The sequence below is a fragment of the Ascidiella aspersa genome, chromosome 7 (assembly GCF_963924565.1).
Source record: "Ascidiella aspersa chromosome 7, kaAscAspe10.2, whole genome shotgun sequence".
Lineage (NCBI taxonomy): Eukaryota > Metazoa > Chordata > Ascidiacea > Phlebobranchia > Ascidiidae > Ascidiella > Ascidiella aspersa.
This window is the reverse complement of record NC_139453.1, coordinates 13,429,322-13,446,876: the sequence shown is the minus strand read 5'-3', so window position 1 is coordinate 13,446,876 and position 17,555 is coordinate 13,429,322. Positions and strand designations below refer to the sequence as shown.

Below are 17,555 nucleotides of genomic sequence, written 5' to 3'. Positions count from 1 at the left end.
CTCATAGACACGATGGTACCATCACCTACACATGTCTTGCAACGCCAGCAACAAAATTCCGTGTCGAAGAACAACAAACGTGAGAGTATTTCCTCGTGGTCCAATCTGGAGACGTCACCTTGACCAACTTCGCCCTAGATACCCTAATGAAGACGATGACCCGGGTGAGCCTGAACTTTCATGTCCGTCAGAGCATATTCCCCTGGTCCCGTCCACTCATATACCGGCATCATCCTCACCTACTCCTCCAGATTCCCCGAGGTTTGGTCCCGACAATCCCCGTCGCTCGAAGAGACAACGTCTACAGCCGAGGAGGTTCGGCTACGGTGTTCTGGGTGGACAATAATTTAAAAGGGGAGGTGTTGTGGAACGCAACCGCGCCATTCCCGAGCACGCGGCTCGAGGCATTCTTGTGTTATTTTATTGGCCGCGCTATTCCCGAGCAAGCGGCTCGAGGCATTATTGTGTTATTTTAATTGCTATGCGTTGTGTGTGTGTACGCGCTTGATTTGTGCCTACTGCAGGAATGTAATTGGTGTGTTTGTAATTACTTCGTGAGCCTATAAAAGGCTGTTCACTTACTACTACGTTACCATTCCATTTTACTGATTTCGACTGAATACAACCTAAGTTACAACAAACTGTGCTTATTTGGACTCTGTAAAGAAGCAAGGCGCAAACGTGATTGAAAACACAACAATAACCTTTCAACTTTTGTCATTTTTTGTGTTAAATTAAGCTCCTGTATTTTGATCGCTATTAATAAGGAGAATTACATCTTTCAAGATTTTTGTTTTCGTCTTAGTGCCGAAAACTGGCTTTTACCGAAAGTTTCTTGGACCTCTGTTTCGTGATGGCCTCGTGACGTCATCAGGCAGCCTGTGGAAACGTCATCGTCGGCTCTTGGCACCGATATTTCATTTTAACGTTCTTAAAAGGTGCTCAAATTGCAACATATTTTGGTCGTTAATGCCAAACTTAGCTAGGCCTCTTAACAACAAATCTGACAATATTTTTGTTAAAATGTGTATTTTTAGACATTTTATGAAAACAACCGTCGATCAGGGTGTATATGGGGGGTTGGTTTACAATTAAAAATTGGTGTAATTATTTGGAAGTACAGGCAGTAACTGCACGAATGCGTTTGTTTGGTGTAAGATTGAAGTCCATTGGCGTCATCCATGAAAAGGTTTAATGAAATAAACTAATGGAAAAACGATAAATGCTTTTTCGGCATTTACGGCCATGTTTGTAAAAAAAGGTAGCGTGCCGGGTGGAGATGGTTTGGTTGGTTTACTGGAGATCTCGTCCGCGTGCTGAATAGTTTGCCGATCCCTGTGATGAAACTTTCTGCATTCAAAATAACTCTTATCATACCACCCTGATATGGAAAATCCTTGTCATACAAACAACATTTTAGTTGTAGAGTGTAAGCTGTCATTTGTTAAAACAAAGATATAAACGAATATTGGATTTTTATCACATGTATATATTAGACCCTTTTGCCGGAAAGGTAGTGAGTGTTTAGTTACAAATGGTAAAAAAAAGCGAATTAACCTAAAAATGAAATGACAATAAGCTACATTTTTGCTCTTACAAATAAACTGCCGTGTTCAAAATTATCTAACGCTATTAAATTTTGCTTAAATTGTCAAATAAAAAACTTGTATATAAAAGTGTGAAAATCACAAAGGCGGCTGTTATAGCAAAGGTTTAAAAAAGAAGAGACTTCGCCAACTTTCTATTAATTTGGCAGTCACGTGGTCATTTTCAACAAGAACTGCAGAAGGGCCATTTTGAACTTCCAACGGGAAGCCGAAAGCAAGTCTGTACACGACGTCAACGTCGACATAGCTCACATGTCTTACAGCAACACAATGGAGTGTGTGATGTCTAAAACCAACGAGCTCGGATCAGAGTAAGTATACCTGACAGCCATTCATTCAACGGAATGCAAATCAATTATGCTATCGATATCCGGTTTGATCCAGTAACATAATATTCGCCATTTTACGATCTGAAAATCGTGTATTTAAAAAGTCAGCACAGCCCTTAGTTTAAATTAAAACAAAGAATTAATTATGTATTCTAACAATACCTGGTATATAAAGACTTAGGCCTAATAACGATAGTTTAATGCCAATAAAAAGCTTTGTATTATATTAAATAGTTTTAATAAATGGGCTATGTTTCATCGTAAACTTCGCAAACTGCTTTTATAAGTCCACACATCCTAGAAGTCCTTGCTATGAAAAATAACGATTTCTTTTGAATCTATGCAAAAGTTCCTAACCATAAAACCTATTAAGAATGTTTTGCTTTACTAGTTTACTATGGTATTATAAATTTAAACGCATAGATTTACAAATTTACTGGTTAGAATAAGACAAAATACAGGTGTCCGTAAGATTGATATTTTTTAAGGGGTTTATGATAATAATGGTTGGAAGTCACTGTACCAAAGCATGTTGCCTATCCAAAGCATCTAACAATCAATTTTTATAGGACATGTCTACGTTATTGTTTTGTGATAAATTACTGTAAAGGCCGAATACACCAATTACCACCAAAATGACACATGTTTAAATAATTTATTTTACTTGATGCCTACCACGTTTTAATTATGGACGCATAACTCTTAACCTGGCCAGATAGGCTTCGGGTCTTGTTCTTTCATTAAAATTCTTCATTCAATTTAACATAATTTTTTAGTTTATATTGAAGTTTGATTTGCTTAGTTTAACGGTTATATGAAAACGCTATGGTTCACATAACGTTATAAAACAACTTTATAGTTTAGCCTATATGTTTAGTCACTTACTGGAAGGCAATGGTTTTTCTCAAGGTACAATCGTCCATTCTAAAAATGCAGCCCCCCATTGAAAAAAAAAACAGCTATGCAAATTAATTTACAGAGAAAACGACATGTACATCAGAAGTATTAAAGAGGCATCTGGGTTGATATTTGAACGTTGGGGTACGCCCACCCTTTGGTATGATTTTATTTTTAAGCGTCTGAAACGTGGTAAGAGGCTTCAGAGCATAGTCGACTTGATTCATCGTAAGGTGGACGGGGTAAGTGTTTAGTGATTATAGCGTTGAAGTATTGTGCTGTAAAGTTGCTTTGCAAAATATCTGTATATTTCCCTTAACTAAAGTTACTTTAACATGGAACTTCCAAAAGTGAGGTTGGATCGATAGATTAATTTTAAACGAATTGTTACATCGACCACATTCATACACCGATTCGCAGATTTGTTTGACAAATATTTGCAGAAGGCTACAAGAGCTTTTCCATTTATCACGGCTTAAACAAAACTTAATGTTAAAACAAATTAAAAGGGATTGCAGAATAAAAAAAAAGATTTACCATCCCTGCTTTAAATTACTTAAAACCAAGGCCAACGTCGCTCTAGATAGAACTATAGAATCCAGACCTTTATAGGTAACAAGATCAAGCAACATATTAAACTATATTGTTTAGCGTGAAACACCCTATTTAATATATGTAAACATACTTGTGGCTCTGAAAACAATGACCTACCACAAGTGTCACAATGTTGCTGACTCAGATTATCCGAGAACGACGAGCAGCCTTGAAGCTATTGAAGGACGACGCCGAAAGCGTTGAAACAGATGAACTGGCTGATGGAAACCAGTCTTTATCTTTTCGCAAGCGAAAGGGACAGTCGATCGATTTCTTGGACATATTGATACAAACTAAGGTTCTGAATTCCTAAAATTTACTATCCAACATATGAGTGATTTTTTGTGCGCTTTTAGTACACTTACTACCCAATTAAGCGGGGACAGAAGGGGTCGCAATCCTAGGCACACCGAGAAAAAGGCTGCTTAAGAAATGTAAATTTGTTATTAATTAGCCGTCTAAAAAGGAACCCAAATAAACAAACCTTATATTTAAATTGTTAATGTTAAAAAATAGAAAATACCATTTATTTTGACAATTGGTCACAGTATTAGTTAAGCATAGTCAACTTTTAATACCCCTGGCCACTTCCTAAGATAACAAAAAAACGAACAGAGACCAGCAAAGTGACATAAAAAATAAAAACCCGAAAATTATTATACTATAGTACTTTAGCCCGTTAAGTTTTTTTCGTATAATGCAGTTTTACAGCATTATTTGGTTGTTTGAATACAATCTTACTACAAAAATCTTATATGAACTGTTACATTTAAGAACGCAAGTTGTCAAAACCAGTATTCAATAAGACACGTTTCAATGGTTCATATTGTATTAGTTTTAAGGTTCGATAATTTAAAAAAAAAAAGGTTAATACACTAAAACAAAATGCTGCTACATTACTGTTTTTCTTTTCTTAAGTAAGGTGAAAGTGGCAGTGCTTAAGGTTACGTAAAATTGAAATAAAATTGAGAAGCATGATAAATGCTGTGAGGCATTTGAGGCGCACGTCTTTGCACTGAAATGTTTGGTCGCGTACAAATGCAATTCGGCGCTTTGACTAAGGCTACCTGTATGGTTCTAACTCCGCGCCCCAGGTCTGCACAGACTCCCAATGTATTTAGGGTTCAACGATTTAAACCTCGCTTTCCAACACGGTTCTTTCCCTCCTAAACCTCACAAAAATACCCTACCATTACTTTTTGGTGACACGCTTTTAATGTTTCAATTTGCAGGACGAGTAAGTATGCAGACGAGTGAGCGATTTTAAAAAAACCGAATGGGCATAGTAGATTGACACTTTACAATAGCAAACAACAAAAGTAGAACAACTATCACGTTGGTGCCTCGGTCTTCAATTAAATTCGTGTATTAGTGACTTGCGAAGTCGCACTGCAATTATATAATTGCATTCAACTTATGATTGTTGGCACAATGAAAACAATCGCCGTACGTCGACCAATAATAACAATTCCTGAAATAATTATATTATACTGATTAATGTTTATGTACATTTACAGCAGTTAACGCAGCACTTACCAAATATTAGCTTGGGTTAAATTTTGTTTTAAATTACAGCAAATGTAACTTGACACAGTTAAGTTGGAATAAGTATTTGAGTTACTTCTGTAAACACAATAAAAGTACAGCATTTGCAGTAGGGATGTCCTATACTTATTTATTCCGATACCGATACCCGATATTTTGCCCCAAAAGTATGGCGATCCGATACCGAATGACGTCTTTATTGTGTACTGTTTTGGGCGAAAAACATTAAAGCCAATTATGTGATTCAGAAAATTTAACCGCTAGACAGTTTCTTACGGCAAATCTTAATGTTATATTACCCGCACTGAATTCTGTATGCTGTTTTAAAGAAGAATATCTACCTTTTAAAGAATATCTACCAGCCAGTGTAAAACTTCTTAGTTCCGGACAATTGTATTTTCAGCTTAAATGTATTTCCAGCTTAAACCAAATGATTCGTCTTTTAACAGGACCAAGACGGCGTCGGGTTAACCAATGACGAAATCAGTGATGAAGTAACCACTTTCTTTAGCGCTGGACAAGGCACCGTTGCTAGTGGTAAAATGTATAATTTATTCGAATGATTTTTTTTGTCGAAAAGCTTATATGTTGTAAATTTAGCTGTGTGTTGGCTATTACACTTTTTGGCAAAAGACCTTGAAATACAGCAGAAATGTAGAGAAGAAATTAACGAAGTTGTTGAAGGACCTGAAGTAAGCTGGTAAGATGCAAACGTGTGTTTTATTTAAATGAATTGTCGAGGTTATCGACGCAAATCTTTTAACGTTTGTTATAGGCTTGTATCAGTGGAATAGGTGTTTTATTTCCATGGTTCCTTTAACAGAGTAAGGACATTTCTTTATAATGCCTTTGTTTAACTGCAAATTACCCCTTTTTTAGAAGAAAGTGATTTTCAGCCCTTTACAAAAGCTTACCTAGGACAATGTGACTAACAAAACACAGCAAAAACTTTCTAGCATTTTATGAGAACAATCCACGTCACAGGCAAACAGGTTGTTTACTTTAAACGAAACTCGCACTTACACTCTATTTGTTTACCATGGTATTTTTAAAATTAAATGTTTTAACACATAGCGCAAAAAACGTCAGCCTTATTATGACACAGGTACAATTCTTTCCAGGGACGCCTTATCAAACCTTCCCTACTTGACTCAATGCATCAAAGAGTCACTAAGGTTGATGCCACCTCTGCATATTATTGCCCGCGAACTTACCGAAGATGTCACATTCTCGCATCAGTTTATGGACAACCAAAAAGTCGTTGTAAAAAAGGGAATTTATGTGGCGATTAACAATTACGCCCTACACAGGAACCCTCACATTTGGGAAAATCCTGATGTAAGCGACTTTCCTCTGACAATATGTTAATAAAATACCACTGATGTTAAGCTGTTTTATTTTACAGATAGTTAGGAATAATAATTAATGGAACAGATATTGCCCCCAACAAATGTACACCCAAATTATCCTACGTTTTTTGGCAAACCATTCAAATTGAACGAAGCTAAAAACACTAAGAGAAATTTGAAGAAATATTTTACTCGTCTTCCTGAAAATACGTAGTAAACTTGATTACCATAATAGTGCTTTTACCCAACACTTCATTAACGTCTTTCATCTAAAATTATATGTTTAAAATTAACTTATTGCTGTTTTTCCAACCTTATTATCACAAAGAAAACGTCTGCCAACCAAAGAAATAACAACACTTCAAAGTGTTTTGCGGGTGACATTTAATCTTTAAAAAAAATAATTGTGCTGTTTACAACAAAAATTAAACTTTGGTATATAATAAAATCTCATCAATAAACGTTGCCTATGGTATACGGGGATAGGTAACTATCATTTCTCTAAACCAAACAAATGTCTGTAGGTTTTCGACCCCGACAGATTTAATCCGGAAAATTCAGCTCAACGAACGCCATTTGCCTACATCCCTTTTGCTGCTGGGGCGAGGTAACCCATATTTTCGCACATCGAGCACAAGTTGCGCTGCACAGCCAAAATCAAACAGAGTACATTTTATCAACTAGTGAAAAAGTTGATACGCCGAAAGCCATCGAAGACTCAACGAATTTGTCGATCAATGATGCCAGCAGGACAGGCTAGAAAAACAACTATAGCTTGCAGTGAGGTTCGAATTCACGACCTCCGGTCACACCGGGACCGTAGTTCTACCAACTGAGCTGCAAATGCTCAGAGAGGAGCGAGTCGAGAAACCACCATACGCCAATGTTTGCCACATTCTGTTCGTACAAGCAACTTCATATTAAATGGGATCTACAGTTACAAATATGTACATTACACACACATATGTGTGTTTGCAACTGTGATCTAGCCCTTCTATAGCTGCTTAGTAATTTATGCGATCATTTTAATTGATTTGATCATTTTAACGCAATTAATTTCTTATTTAAAAACTTGTTTTCTTATGGCTCCAACATATGGGCTCCAAACGTTAAATTGGATTGCATACCCATAAACTATGGATTTGTATACCCATAAGGCAGGCCTTCCATCAAGTCTGTAAATGCTCTTTTTTCCTTATGAGATCGGAAAAGATTGACCAATAATACTAAAGATCGTAAAGTTGTGTTTTGCGTTACCCAAAGTGCCGCCATGAATCGTTTAAAATCGTTGTTTTATGTTGGAACGTTTTCAGAAACTGCATCGGTCAACACTTTGCCATGCAACAGATGAAAGTCGTAATCTGTCAAATGCTGCGAAGGTTCGAATTCTACAAGGACAGCGAAACGACTGAACCCTTGCCAGCTCCCGGCGTTGGCCTTTGTTCTGCAAACGGCCTGGAGCTGAAAATAAGACAAGTGTAATCCTTTATCCCGATTTTGTACAATAGTAATGCTTAAAGGTTACCCCGTTAACGTTATATCGTTTTTATTCGTAAAACCGGTGGCAAATTTGCGTAATAAATTCTATCACTCATTTATTATAACGTATCTTTATTGTACAAGTATTTTTTACTTTTTTTAGACGTAAACCACGCAGCTTAGTTATACAGGTCCGCTATTTGTGAGTTAATTTAAAATTAAAGCGCAAATGTTATCCTTTAGTTTTAAATTTGCTAGCATCTACTACAAAAAAATTACAATCAGTAATACAAAATACACAAAAATTAGAAAAAACACTTGCACCAATCCTACTATACGTTATGAATTGCAGTTGTTAAACTTTGGCTTATATCAGTCCTGTATAACACTTTAATTTCGTACAGTCGGTTTTAGGAAAGCGGAAAGGCAAGGCCACCCATCAAGATGAAAAAACTAAAAATATCATGTAGGTCCTTTTAGAGCAATGGAGTTGACTGTTGTCTACTTTTTGCTCTGTTTGGTTGTTCAGTTTATTACATGGTAGAACGACGCAGAAGGTCTCATCAATGAAGGAAAAGTCTAGAGATAATTTAGCTAGGCTACCCCTCTACATGGAATTAGACAATTTTGTTGGCTGATTAGTGTTGGTGTCTTATATGAGATGAGAGGTGGTGAGTAGATGAGAGTTAGAGAGTATATGCATACTATGAAAATTAAGGAAAGTCAAAAAAAGAAACATTTTTCCATGTAATCATGTTATTTTCACAGTTTCTATTTAGATACATATGTTCTGTTATTAGGTTTCATTGCACTTTAGACATAGGCATACTTAAATAGTTATATATTTAATATATTTGTGAATGTGAATGTTAACTAACTCATACTTGATTGTTCTTATATAGCCAACATTTTGAATTGCGTTTCTTAAAATATTGTCTTAGGCTAATCGAAATAAACCTGAGGTCATTTTTGGGATCAGCAACCCAAAATTAATCATTTTCTAACTCCTTCTGTGTAGGCTAATTTTGCTAGCGACTTAAAGGGCTGCGATTGAGGAGGAATTAATCAGTTTGATATTTTTTCACTCGGAAAAGTTTCGAATTGCGACAAACTGTTTTTTGGAAATTACCAAATATCAAATAACTTCTTATGAAAATACCCGTTCGTCAACAATTTAAAGTTAAGTTACAGCAATTTGCGTAGTACATCATTTGTTTGAAAAGAGACGGGTATGAACCTTAAGCATATATTTGATTTATTTACTACTAATTGCGAGTCGCAGAAACATGCAATATACACAAATCCAACTTAAATGGATTAACTAGATACAAAACATAAAGCATGAATAGATTAGCGAATATTGAACAGCAAAACTCAATTATAGCGCTCTAGACAGTTATTAGCTACTCTTGATCTAGATTATTATTAAACCTATCCAGTTAAATGACAATTAATTGATGCAAGTCTAATTACAGGGACGGTGTGACAATTTTAGGCTTCCTCTATGTATGAGAAAAACTCTAGATACTTTGCAACAGAACCGGTGACGACAACATCATGAGCATCGAGGGCGTCGCTCGCGGTAAAATAACTTGCAAGTAACATTCGCCACACTTGAGACGCCATTTCTACCTTGACGTCGAACTGGACTGGCAGGTCAGCGACCGGGCCTGATGTGAACTCAAACACACAGTTGCGAAGCACGTAACGGTACCAAATCGGGTGGTCAGTGAACACTACAAGCATATTTGTGATAACTCCGTCGTCGCATGTTTCGGCTTTAAGACGCATGCAGACCGTATTCATTACTGCGCCGAGATCCTTGGTCATAACGAAACCCTGTCTGCGAAGTGTGCTGCCGCTGGCATCTATAGTCCCGTTATAGATAAGCGCGGTCGTGATTTGGTAGTTTCGCTGGTTACCGTTTAGGGTTGAACGTGCGAGTCCCATTAAAGCGTTAACTCTCAGGGTTTTTGCTTGGGCTAAGTATTCCTCGTTTACCGAGGTCCATTGCACAGCCATATCAGTAATCTCTAACGACCATTGCAACTCGTCTAATAAGTGTTTTCCTGTGGCGGCATAACTTGCGTACGAAGCTTCTACGCTCTCTTTGGCACTTGACAGTATCCTATTAAACGCGAGCATTTTTAACGGGTCGAATATTTGGGGTTGAAATCGAACAAACTCAAACTAAAAAATTCTTCCCAACGGGTGGCTTTCTTTGCGGGACTTAATGGATTTAGCTGTGCCGGATTGCCGTTAAACCAACCCATAAATAAGTCGTAAACTCCACGAACCGACCAACTAACCTGTCCGTAATACTCCCGTAAATAAGGGAAGTTTTCTAGCTTTGGCGGGAGCTTAACGACTTCGACAATCTGATCAGGCGTTAATCCCTTATGTATATACCTTAGGGTTTGATCGAATACAAACTGTATGCCGTCACGATAATGCGTTAGCACGTTTGCGATCTCGTCCTTTCCTATAATGGGTTGACTATGAGAGGGAAGCAGGAGTTCGGGTTCTAGGCTTTTAACAAAATCAAGACTTTTGAACCAGTCCTCTGTGTTTCAGTTTGGTGTTCCTCTAATAGCATAGAGATTTGGAAACGCCTTGTACACGTTGTCTCCTGTGAAGACTGCTTTCATGCTTGGAATCCACACCGTCAGCTGATCGCCAGTTTCTCCAGGAGTGTGGATTAATTCAAAATCGATACCTATAGAGAAAATATTAGGCTTATTCGTTTACCAAACACTTCGTTGTATTCAATAAACTTTAAAATTAAAAAAAACAACAGCACAAAACCACATTGCCTACCCGCAAGGCTGTAAGACTTTCTTGAATCAAACGTATCGGTTGGGTTGAGCGCGCTTTTCGTATAATTTTCATTAAATTGGAATATCCCAATTCCGTTTCCTTGTAACGAAGTAGGAAGAACACTTCCTAGTTGAAACGCAGCGCGTACTCCGTATGTTTCAGTCGCTAAGTCTGAAAATGATTAGAGTGTTGTAAATAATAATGTTACCACACAGCAAAATGATAACAAAGTTTTGCAATTTGTAAAATTGGAAATGCTAATTAACTATTTTTTCCCCAGATGAAAAAAGTGTGTTATTTGTCGTTTAGTTATTTAATTTGGCTGAACAAACTGAACACACTTTTAAAAATGACGAATTGCTTTAATTTTTTAAACTTATTTGTTTTTGACTCGAACCCATAAAAAATGTCATTATACATTCAAAATGAGGGTCTAATTATTCTGATTAAATTCCTGGATACTAATTCTAAATAGACTCCAGACCGTTATCACGCTAAGTTTTGGGGGCCTTAGAGATGAAGACAAAGACTATGCCCAGCTATCAGAAGACAATTAATATAACACAATCGGAATTTACTTAGGCAGATAAAACTATCTTTAAATTAAGCTAAAAACGTTTAAACTTCGATAGCCGATTACTTTTGGTGTCCTTTACGGAATAGAAAAGAGGCATTTGAATATGCTCGAAATAGCAAAAAATAGATCTATTTTTCCATTAAATTATGTTAATTTCTTGCCCGCTCATTTTGTGCTTAATACCAAAATTTTGAATTATGTTTGTAAAAAATGACATGATAGAAAAAAGGTTATTTTTGGAATCAACAACCCAAATAAACCAAATCACCCTTTGCAAGTTATTCAACTAAATTGATGCTGACTTGTGTAATCTATAGTTATGTTGACGTAGTTTAATTGAATATATTTTTCGCACTATAATCCTTAAACGAGAGGAGTAAATGATAATTTCCTACAATTTCGTCGTATCCAATCAGCCGTAGATGAATGGGCGAAAATTTTTACTTCCCCGTCGGTTTGGTCCACGAATACTCTTGATCCTGCGATGTGATCTAAATGGTAAAAACAACAGAGTAAAAATAAACAGTTATTCCAGTGTGTTTAGTTTAAAACTTGACCTTAGAAAAGGGAAAACGACTAAAGTATTTTAATTATTGTTTATTCACTTGGCATGTGTTAAAAATAACCTTGTAATTATGTTATATTTCACAAGTAATTAATGCAAGCTAAATATATAAAAAAAAAACTATAATTTATATTGGAGTGTACCGGTAGTTTCACGATTTTGCCAGCATGTACGTTTTTGATCGAATCGCCTTCATAAATGTGATTATGAATCTTGAATTGAACAAAATGTGACTGTGTATGATGGTTTAATTTGTGACAATTCGGATTGCAAACATGAAAAGACTAAGCGTTTGACACTTCTAGGAAATATAGCAATTATGTCTCTCGGTTAATTAGGATCGTATAGAACCAAGAAGTGCACCGCGCAATTTGTGGTCAACGGTATGCTTGCAAAAATGTACTTGTATTTTATGAAAGCAAATATGTTGTAAACACTAGATTCTCCTACCATGGTGAAAGTGTGTGTAAATAATTCCCTTGATTGGCTAGTTAGTAATTTGCTCACGGTAGACTTTTAACATGTTGGAAGCCGATATTGAGCTGTCAGCAGCATCCACAACTAAAACTCCATCCGTTCCTGTTAAAGTTTATTTTCAAAAGGTTGTTTTATATAAAATGATTCGTTTCAAACCAATATTAGGCATTTTTGGAAATTAAACAATTACAAATAGTCGAAAACATATAATGTTAAATAACTAGACTAAACTTTCGTTATTTTTTGGCATGTTTAAAGATTTTTTAAGATATCCTAAACCAAGGATCGTAAATATTCTCAATGGTTTGCGGTGTACTATTTTCCAAAATTAAGATTGAGAATAAATAAAAATAATAAATTAGGAGATAATGTTTAAGGTACAAATATACCCATAAGTCTAACAATTGTCCCTATGGCATTTGAAAAAACGGCCATAAACTATCTTAATCTCAATATATTTAGCTCACTTTAGTTTTACATCAAAGTACATATGTAACTCAATTGTTATTATATATTTTGTTAAGTTACTTTACGAGTTTAAGTGAACTTAATGTTCTGTTTTTCGTCGTAAGCGAAAAATACAGTTTTCTTGTTTGACCGAATCAGCAGGTTTACTAAGCGTGCTGTCATTTTATGACGTCCATATATGACGTAATTTCTAAAAAAAACATGTCGACCATGGTCCACGCGAACCAAAACATTTGTTTTGGGATCCGTGTGAAAAAAGAACCCCTGCCTTAGACGTATTTAAAACCTTTTTAGCAATCAAAATCAACTAAATATACAAAATAATGCCTCTAATACATTTAATTACGTATCCGTATACCTTCGATAAACATTACATTCGATCCCCCATAGTTCGCCGCCATCGAAATTTGATCGGTTACAGTGATCACAGATTTGTTGAGGAAAATCTTTTTGTGGTCCATCAGCTCCAATTCTTCCAGAACACCTTGAGTTAAAGCTTTTTCGACGAAGTTGGTTAAAAACACGGTGACCAGAAGCAAATAGACTGACGCTTTTACATGCTGATTTACAACTGACAACATTATGATTTTATATTATTGGAAGACTAGAAACCTTAACAGAATTACATTGGTAAACTATTCAAATAAAAATGGCAATTTGGTTGTATTCCATTAACTGTTTTATTTAAATAAAAAAAAACTTTTATTATAAAAAAAACATTACATTAAGATTGACCATTTTATGTTAATGGCGTATAAGTGACATCAAGTATGAGTGACATCAGTTTAGGTAAAGCTGATTTAATGAACCCTTTATCTTACTCCAAATTCGTCAAAGTACGTTTTGGCTGCGTGAGGCGGATCTTATATAATCATATCCGAAAAATTAAAATTTAACGACTATTCCACGTCCCCACATCTTTTGGTCGTTAAAGGTTTGGAAAGAAGGTTGGCAAACAAACTATTATTTTTTATCCTTTAAGGGTTACGCTGTTACATTCTTTCTAAAAATCCATTAGCGTTCTCTTATCGTTTGATCCGGGCTTGTGCTTGGGCTCCAAATCTACAAAGTCTTGGCCGCTTAAAATTCTTGCCAACATAAGTGAATAATTGTTAAAATTTACGATTTATGCGAATTTTCCTTGGTGGGGCAAGATTAAAATTGAACCATGACCCTTTGAAGGTTTTCATCACCACTTAACTAATGTTTTTTTTTATAAGGCGCACATTCTCCAAATAATACGTTTATTTTCGGTTTGATTCACATCGTAACGAAGCCTTTTTGTTACGACCCTCCAACTTTCCCCGGACAAGCCTGGACAAAACAGCGCGGCTAACATTATTTTGCACACGAAAATAAAACTCGGCAAGCTGTGCAAGAATTTTAGTTACTGTTTAAGGTCAGAAGCCTTTTTAAGATTGATCAGAATTTGAACTTTTGTTAGCCAAAGGTCGTTAATCACGTGACTGTATATGGTTTGCGAGGAACTTTCTCTTGTGTTTACCAGAAAGGAAGTTTGACTCAGCGCATTTTCTAATAAATAACTTCTTTACGACTTTAAGAACGGAGACAAATGTCTATAGTGTGTTGTTTTCAAAAGGATTTCCGCAGTATATTGATGAAGGCAAATTTAATAGGCCTACGGATGTTCTTGGCACATTCTGCGTGGCTAAGAAATTTGTGTTCTGAAATTTCGTCCGGTCAACCGGAATACTTTGAATTTGGTAAAATAAAACGTGTATTAACTTAACATCGCTTAGGTATGCACAAAAATGCACAGTATGTTATGAATTTACGAATTTTTGATGTCAATTACTTTAAATGTGCCCCAAATATATATCACCACTATTCACAATATAGTATGCCACCACTATTCACAATATAGTTCACAATATGCTGAACAAAGAAAATGATCAATATTGAAAATAAATTAATAGCCGCACAATTGGAAAGGATACGCTATCTAACAAATATAGAAAAAACATCGCAAATATTTCACGACTGGGCATTGTACCAGATTGGATTTAAAATAAGACAAATAAATCCAAACTTATTCAGCAACTGGTTATCCTAAAAGGCCAAACCCAAACCAAACATGGCAATTTGTTTTAAACAATTATACAAAAATTAAAGATTTTGACAGTGAATTCGATTGGCCAAAATCAAATTTAAAATCCATATACCACATTGTTAATGAAATTACTTCAACTGAAACCAAAATTAATTTTCAAAACTGTAATAATAGTTTTAATTGGGCCAAGGTTTTGCTTAAAAACGAAAAAATAAATAACCTATTTACAAATAGAGAACGACAAACCGCGTATTTGATTTCGCACCAAGCCTTTTTTGGGGGTGATTTCTTCAGAAGCAAAGGAATTTCAGAACTATTTTGGCTGAACTTCCGAACATTTCATCTTCTTCTACTCCCAGATTGAGCGGTCCGGCTAGTTTTGTCCATGTTTCCCGTTCATCTCTTTCTGCTTCCGCTGCAATTGCGACGTCAGGACGGTCGACATTTCCGATTTTTTCTACTACAAGCCATGAACCGGATTTCCGCAACGTGACTCAACGCTCGACTAGATTTCGTCTCACCTTCCGTTATAGTCCCCCGAATGAACCACGACCCGAATAAACCACGAACTTCAAGCCCCCACGGAGAGCTTGTACAACACAGAATCACGCCCATGTGATCCAGCTAATCATTGTTGCAGGGGTGAAGTAGGCGAATGCTTTCTACCGAAGCCTATAGTGGAGAAGTTCGACGGCGATCCAAAGGACTATTGGAGCTTCATCAATCGATACACTATACATATTGGCAGGAAGGCAAATTCGTTCGACTTGAAGCTTAACTATCTTCTGCAGCACTGTCAAAACATGTTTGCGATAAAGTTAAGCATCATGCTGTAAATAAGAATCCGGAAGATGGGTTTGAAAGTACTCCACAAGATTTATACAACCGCTACGGGCAGCCACACATAGTAGCTCGTCGTTGAAAAAATCTCCTAAACGAACAACACAAGCTAGCTGCTAACGACGACGAAGGTCTGGAAGAATTTGCCGTCCTTCTAACCAACTGCTTCGCCTCTCTTGAGCAAATACACGGCGCCTCTACAGTGGATTCTGTCGGCTATATATAGACCATAGCGGCAAAATTGCCAACTAAATTGCAGGAGCGATGAGTAACCTTTTCTCTACAAGTACAAAATACAACCGGTCGAGTTGCACCGTTCAGACTTTTCCGAATTTGTCAACCTCCAGAGTAAAGAGGCCAACTCAACCTGGAAGAATTCTTTTCTATTTGTCGGATCAACACAACAAAGATGTCGCCCCTCCTCGCAACAAAGCCGCCAGCTCCAAATCTAACAGACAGTTTGCTACAACTTACACCACCGTCGTCGCACCAACTTCTACTGAGAGCGAGGCTGTTCGATAATGCCCGCTTTGTGATCCCATCGCCTGGAGAATTGCGAAGAAATTCGTCGAAAGGCCATCTCCGACCGCAAAGAGTACTTACGAACTGCATTTCGCTGCTACAGATGCCTACGTATCGGCCATACTGTTCGAAAATGTCGCATTGAAGTCACTTGCAGTCGGGGTGGCTGCAAAAGCCGTTATTATCATTTCTTATTGCATTTTGTCAAAACTGAACATTCCAGCTCATCTAAGCTTTGCACTAAGTAGCTGCCTACATTCTTTATCGAAGGATATAGAAACGAAGAAGCAAATGCCTGCATATCTAGACGTGGTTCCAATATGCGTTCGCCACAAAGACAAAGAGGTTCAAACTTATGCGCTATTGGATTCTGGTTCTAACACAACATTTTGCGAACGAAAGCTGGCCAGCTTATTGAACGCTATATCTCCTGAAAGGCCAACAAGCATCCACCTAAGCACGTTGGGTTCCGAAGAGCAGCAAGTCCATGCAGCTTCAATATCGTTCTCAATACGCCCCTAGGAAGGCAGTGGCAAGATCTTTTTACCAGAAGTGTTGCTCATTGACCGAACTCCCGCAAGGCCAACTGTTGTCCCACATCAATACGAATTGGATCGGCATGAATACCTCCGCGGTGTTAATTTGCCACGCATTACTGGCAGATCGGTAATGCTACTGATCGGCAAAGAAAACGCCCTAGTTCATCGATGCCTGGAAATTCGTTTTGCACCAAACCCTCGTCATCTCCCAGACGCTATCAAGACGCCCTTGGGATGGTTATTAAAGAAACCTTCACTCGCGATTCCATCAACCGAGGCTAGCGCTAACTTCCTGTTGCGAACATCTGGAATACCACGTGAATTAGACGAACTCGCAAGCGCTCTTGTCAATGACGAGGGAGAAGTTATTCCCTCGCCACACGAAACCGACGTAACGCACATGGATTCTTTCATGCTCTGAATAAGTAACCACAAGAAAGCGGCCGAATTCGTTTGCAGTATTCCAGAGAAGATGTTGTAGCTTACAACATGATGTTTAGACTGGTGGAACTGTTAAACGGCCACTTCCAGCTCCCTCTTTCATGGAAGAAAGACTCTGCAATCCTCTCGTGACAGTATGCAGATGGCACGTCGACGTTTGAAAAGTTTAAAGAAACGCTTATCGAACGACGCAAGGCTTCGCCAACAATACGTCGAACAAATGAGAAGAAGTATCCGCCGATCAAATTGATACGAAGCAACGCACTTGGTATTTACCACACCAACCAGTCATAAATCCACGGAAGTCGGACAAGGTTTGAGTCGTCTTTGACTGCGCTGCAAGATGGCAGGGGATCGTCATCAAAGATATGCTAATGAAAGTATTTGTCACGCCTCGAGACCGTGACGCTCTGCGGTTCCTTTGTCCACCAGGAGGAG

At 37.2% G+C, this 17,555-nt stretch overlaps 1 protein-coding gene across 1 annotated transcript; it reads left to right on the top strand.

Moving 5' to 3' along the window:
* The first annotated feature begins 180 nt into the window (after positions 1-180).
* Positions 181-7,803, top strand: LOC146137932 (cytochrome P450 4F6-like). Its single transcript, XM_083394481.1, has 9 exons — positions 181-326; positions 1,757-1,918; positions 2,916-3,075; positions 3,573-3,725; positions 5,422-5,509; positions 5,573-5,672; positions 6,094-6,310; positions 6,846-6,928; positions 7,635-7,803. The coding sequence occupies exons 1-9, from the start codon at positions 181-183 to the stop codon at positions 7,801-7,803; spliced, it is 1,278 nt and encodes a 425-aa protein (XP_083250607.1).
* The last annotated feature ends 9,752 nt before the right edge of the window (positions 7,804-17,555 follow it).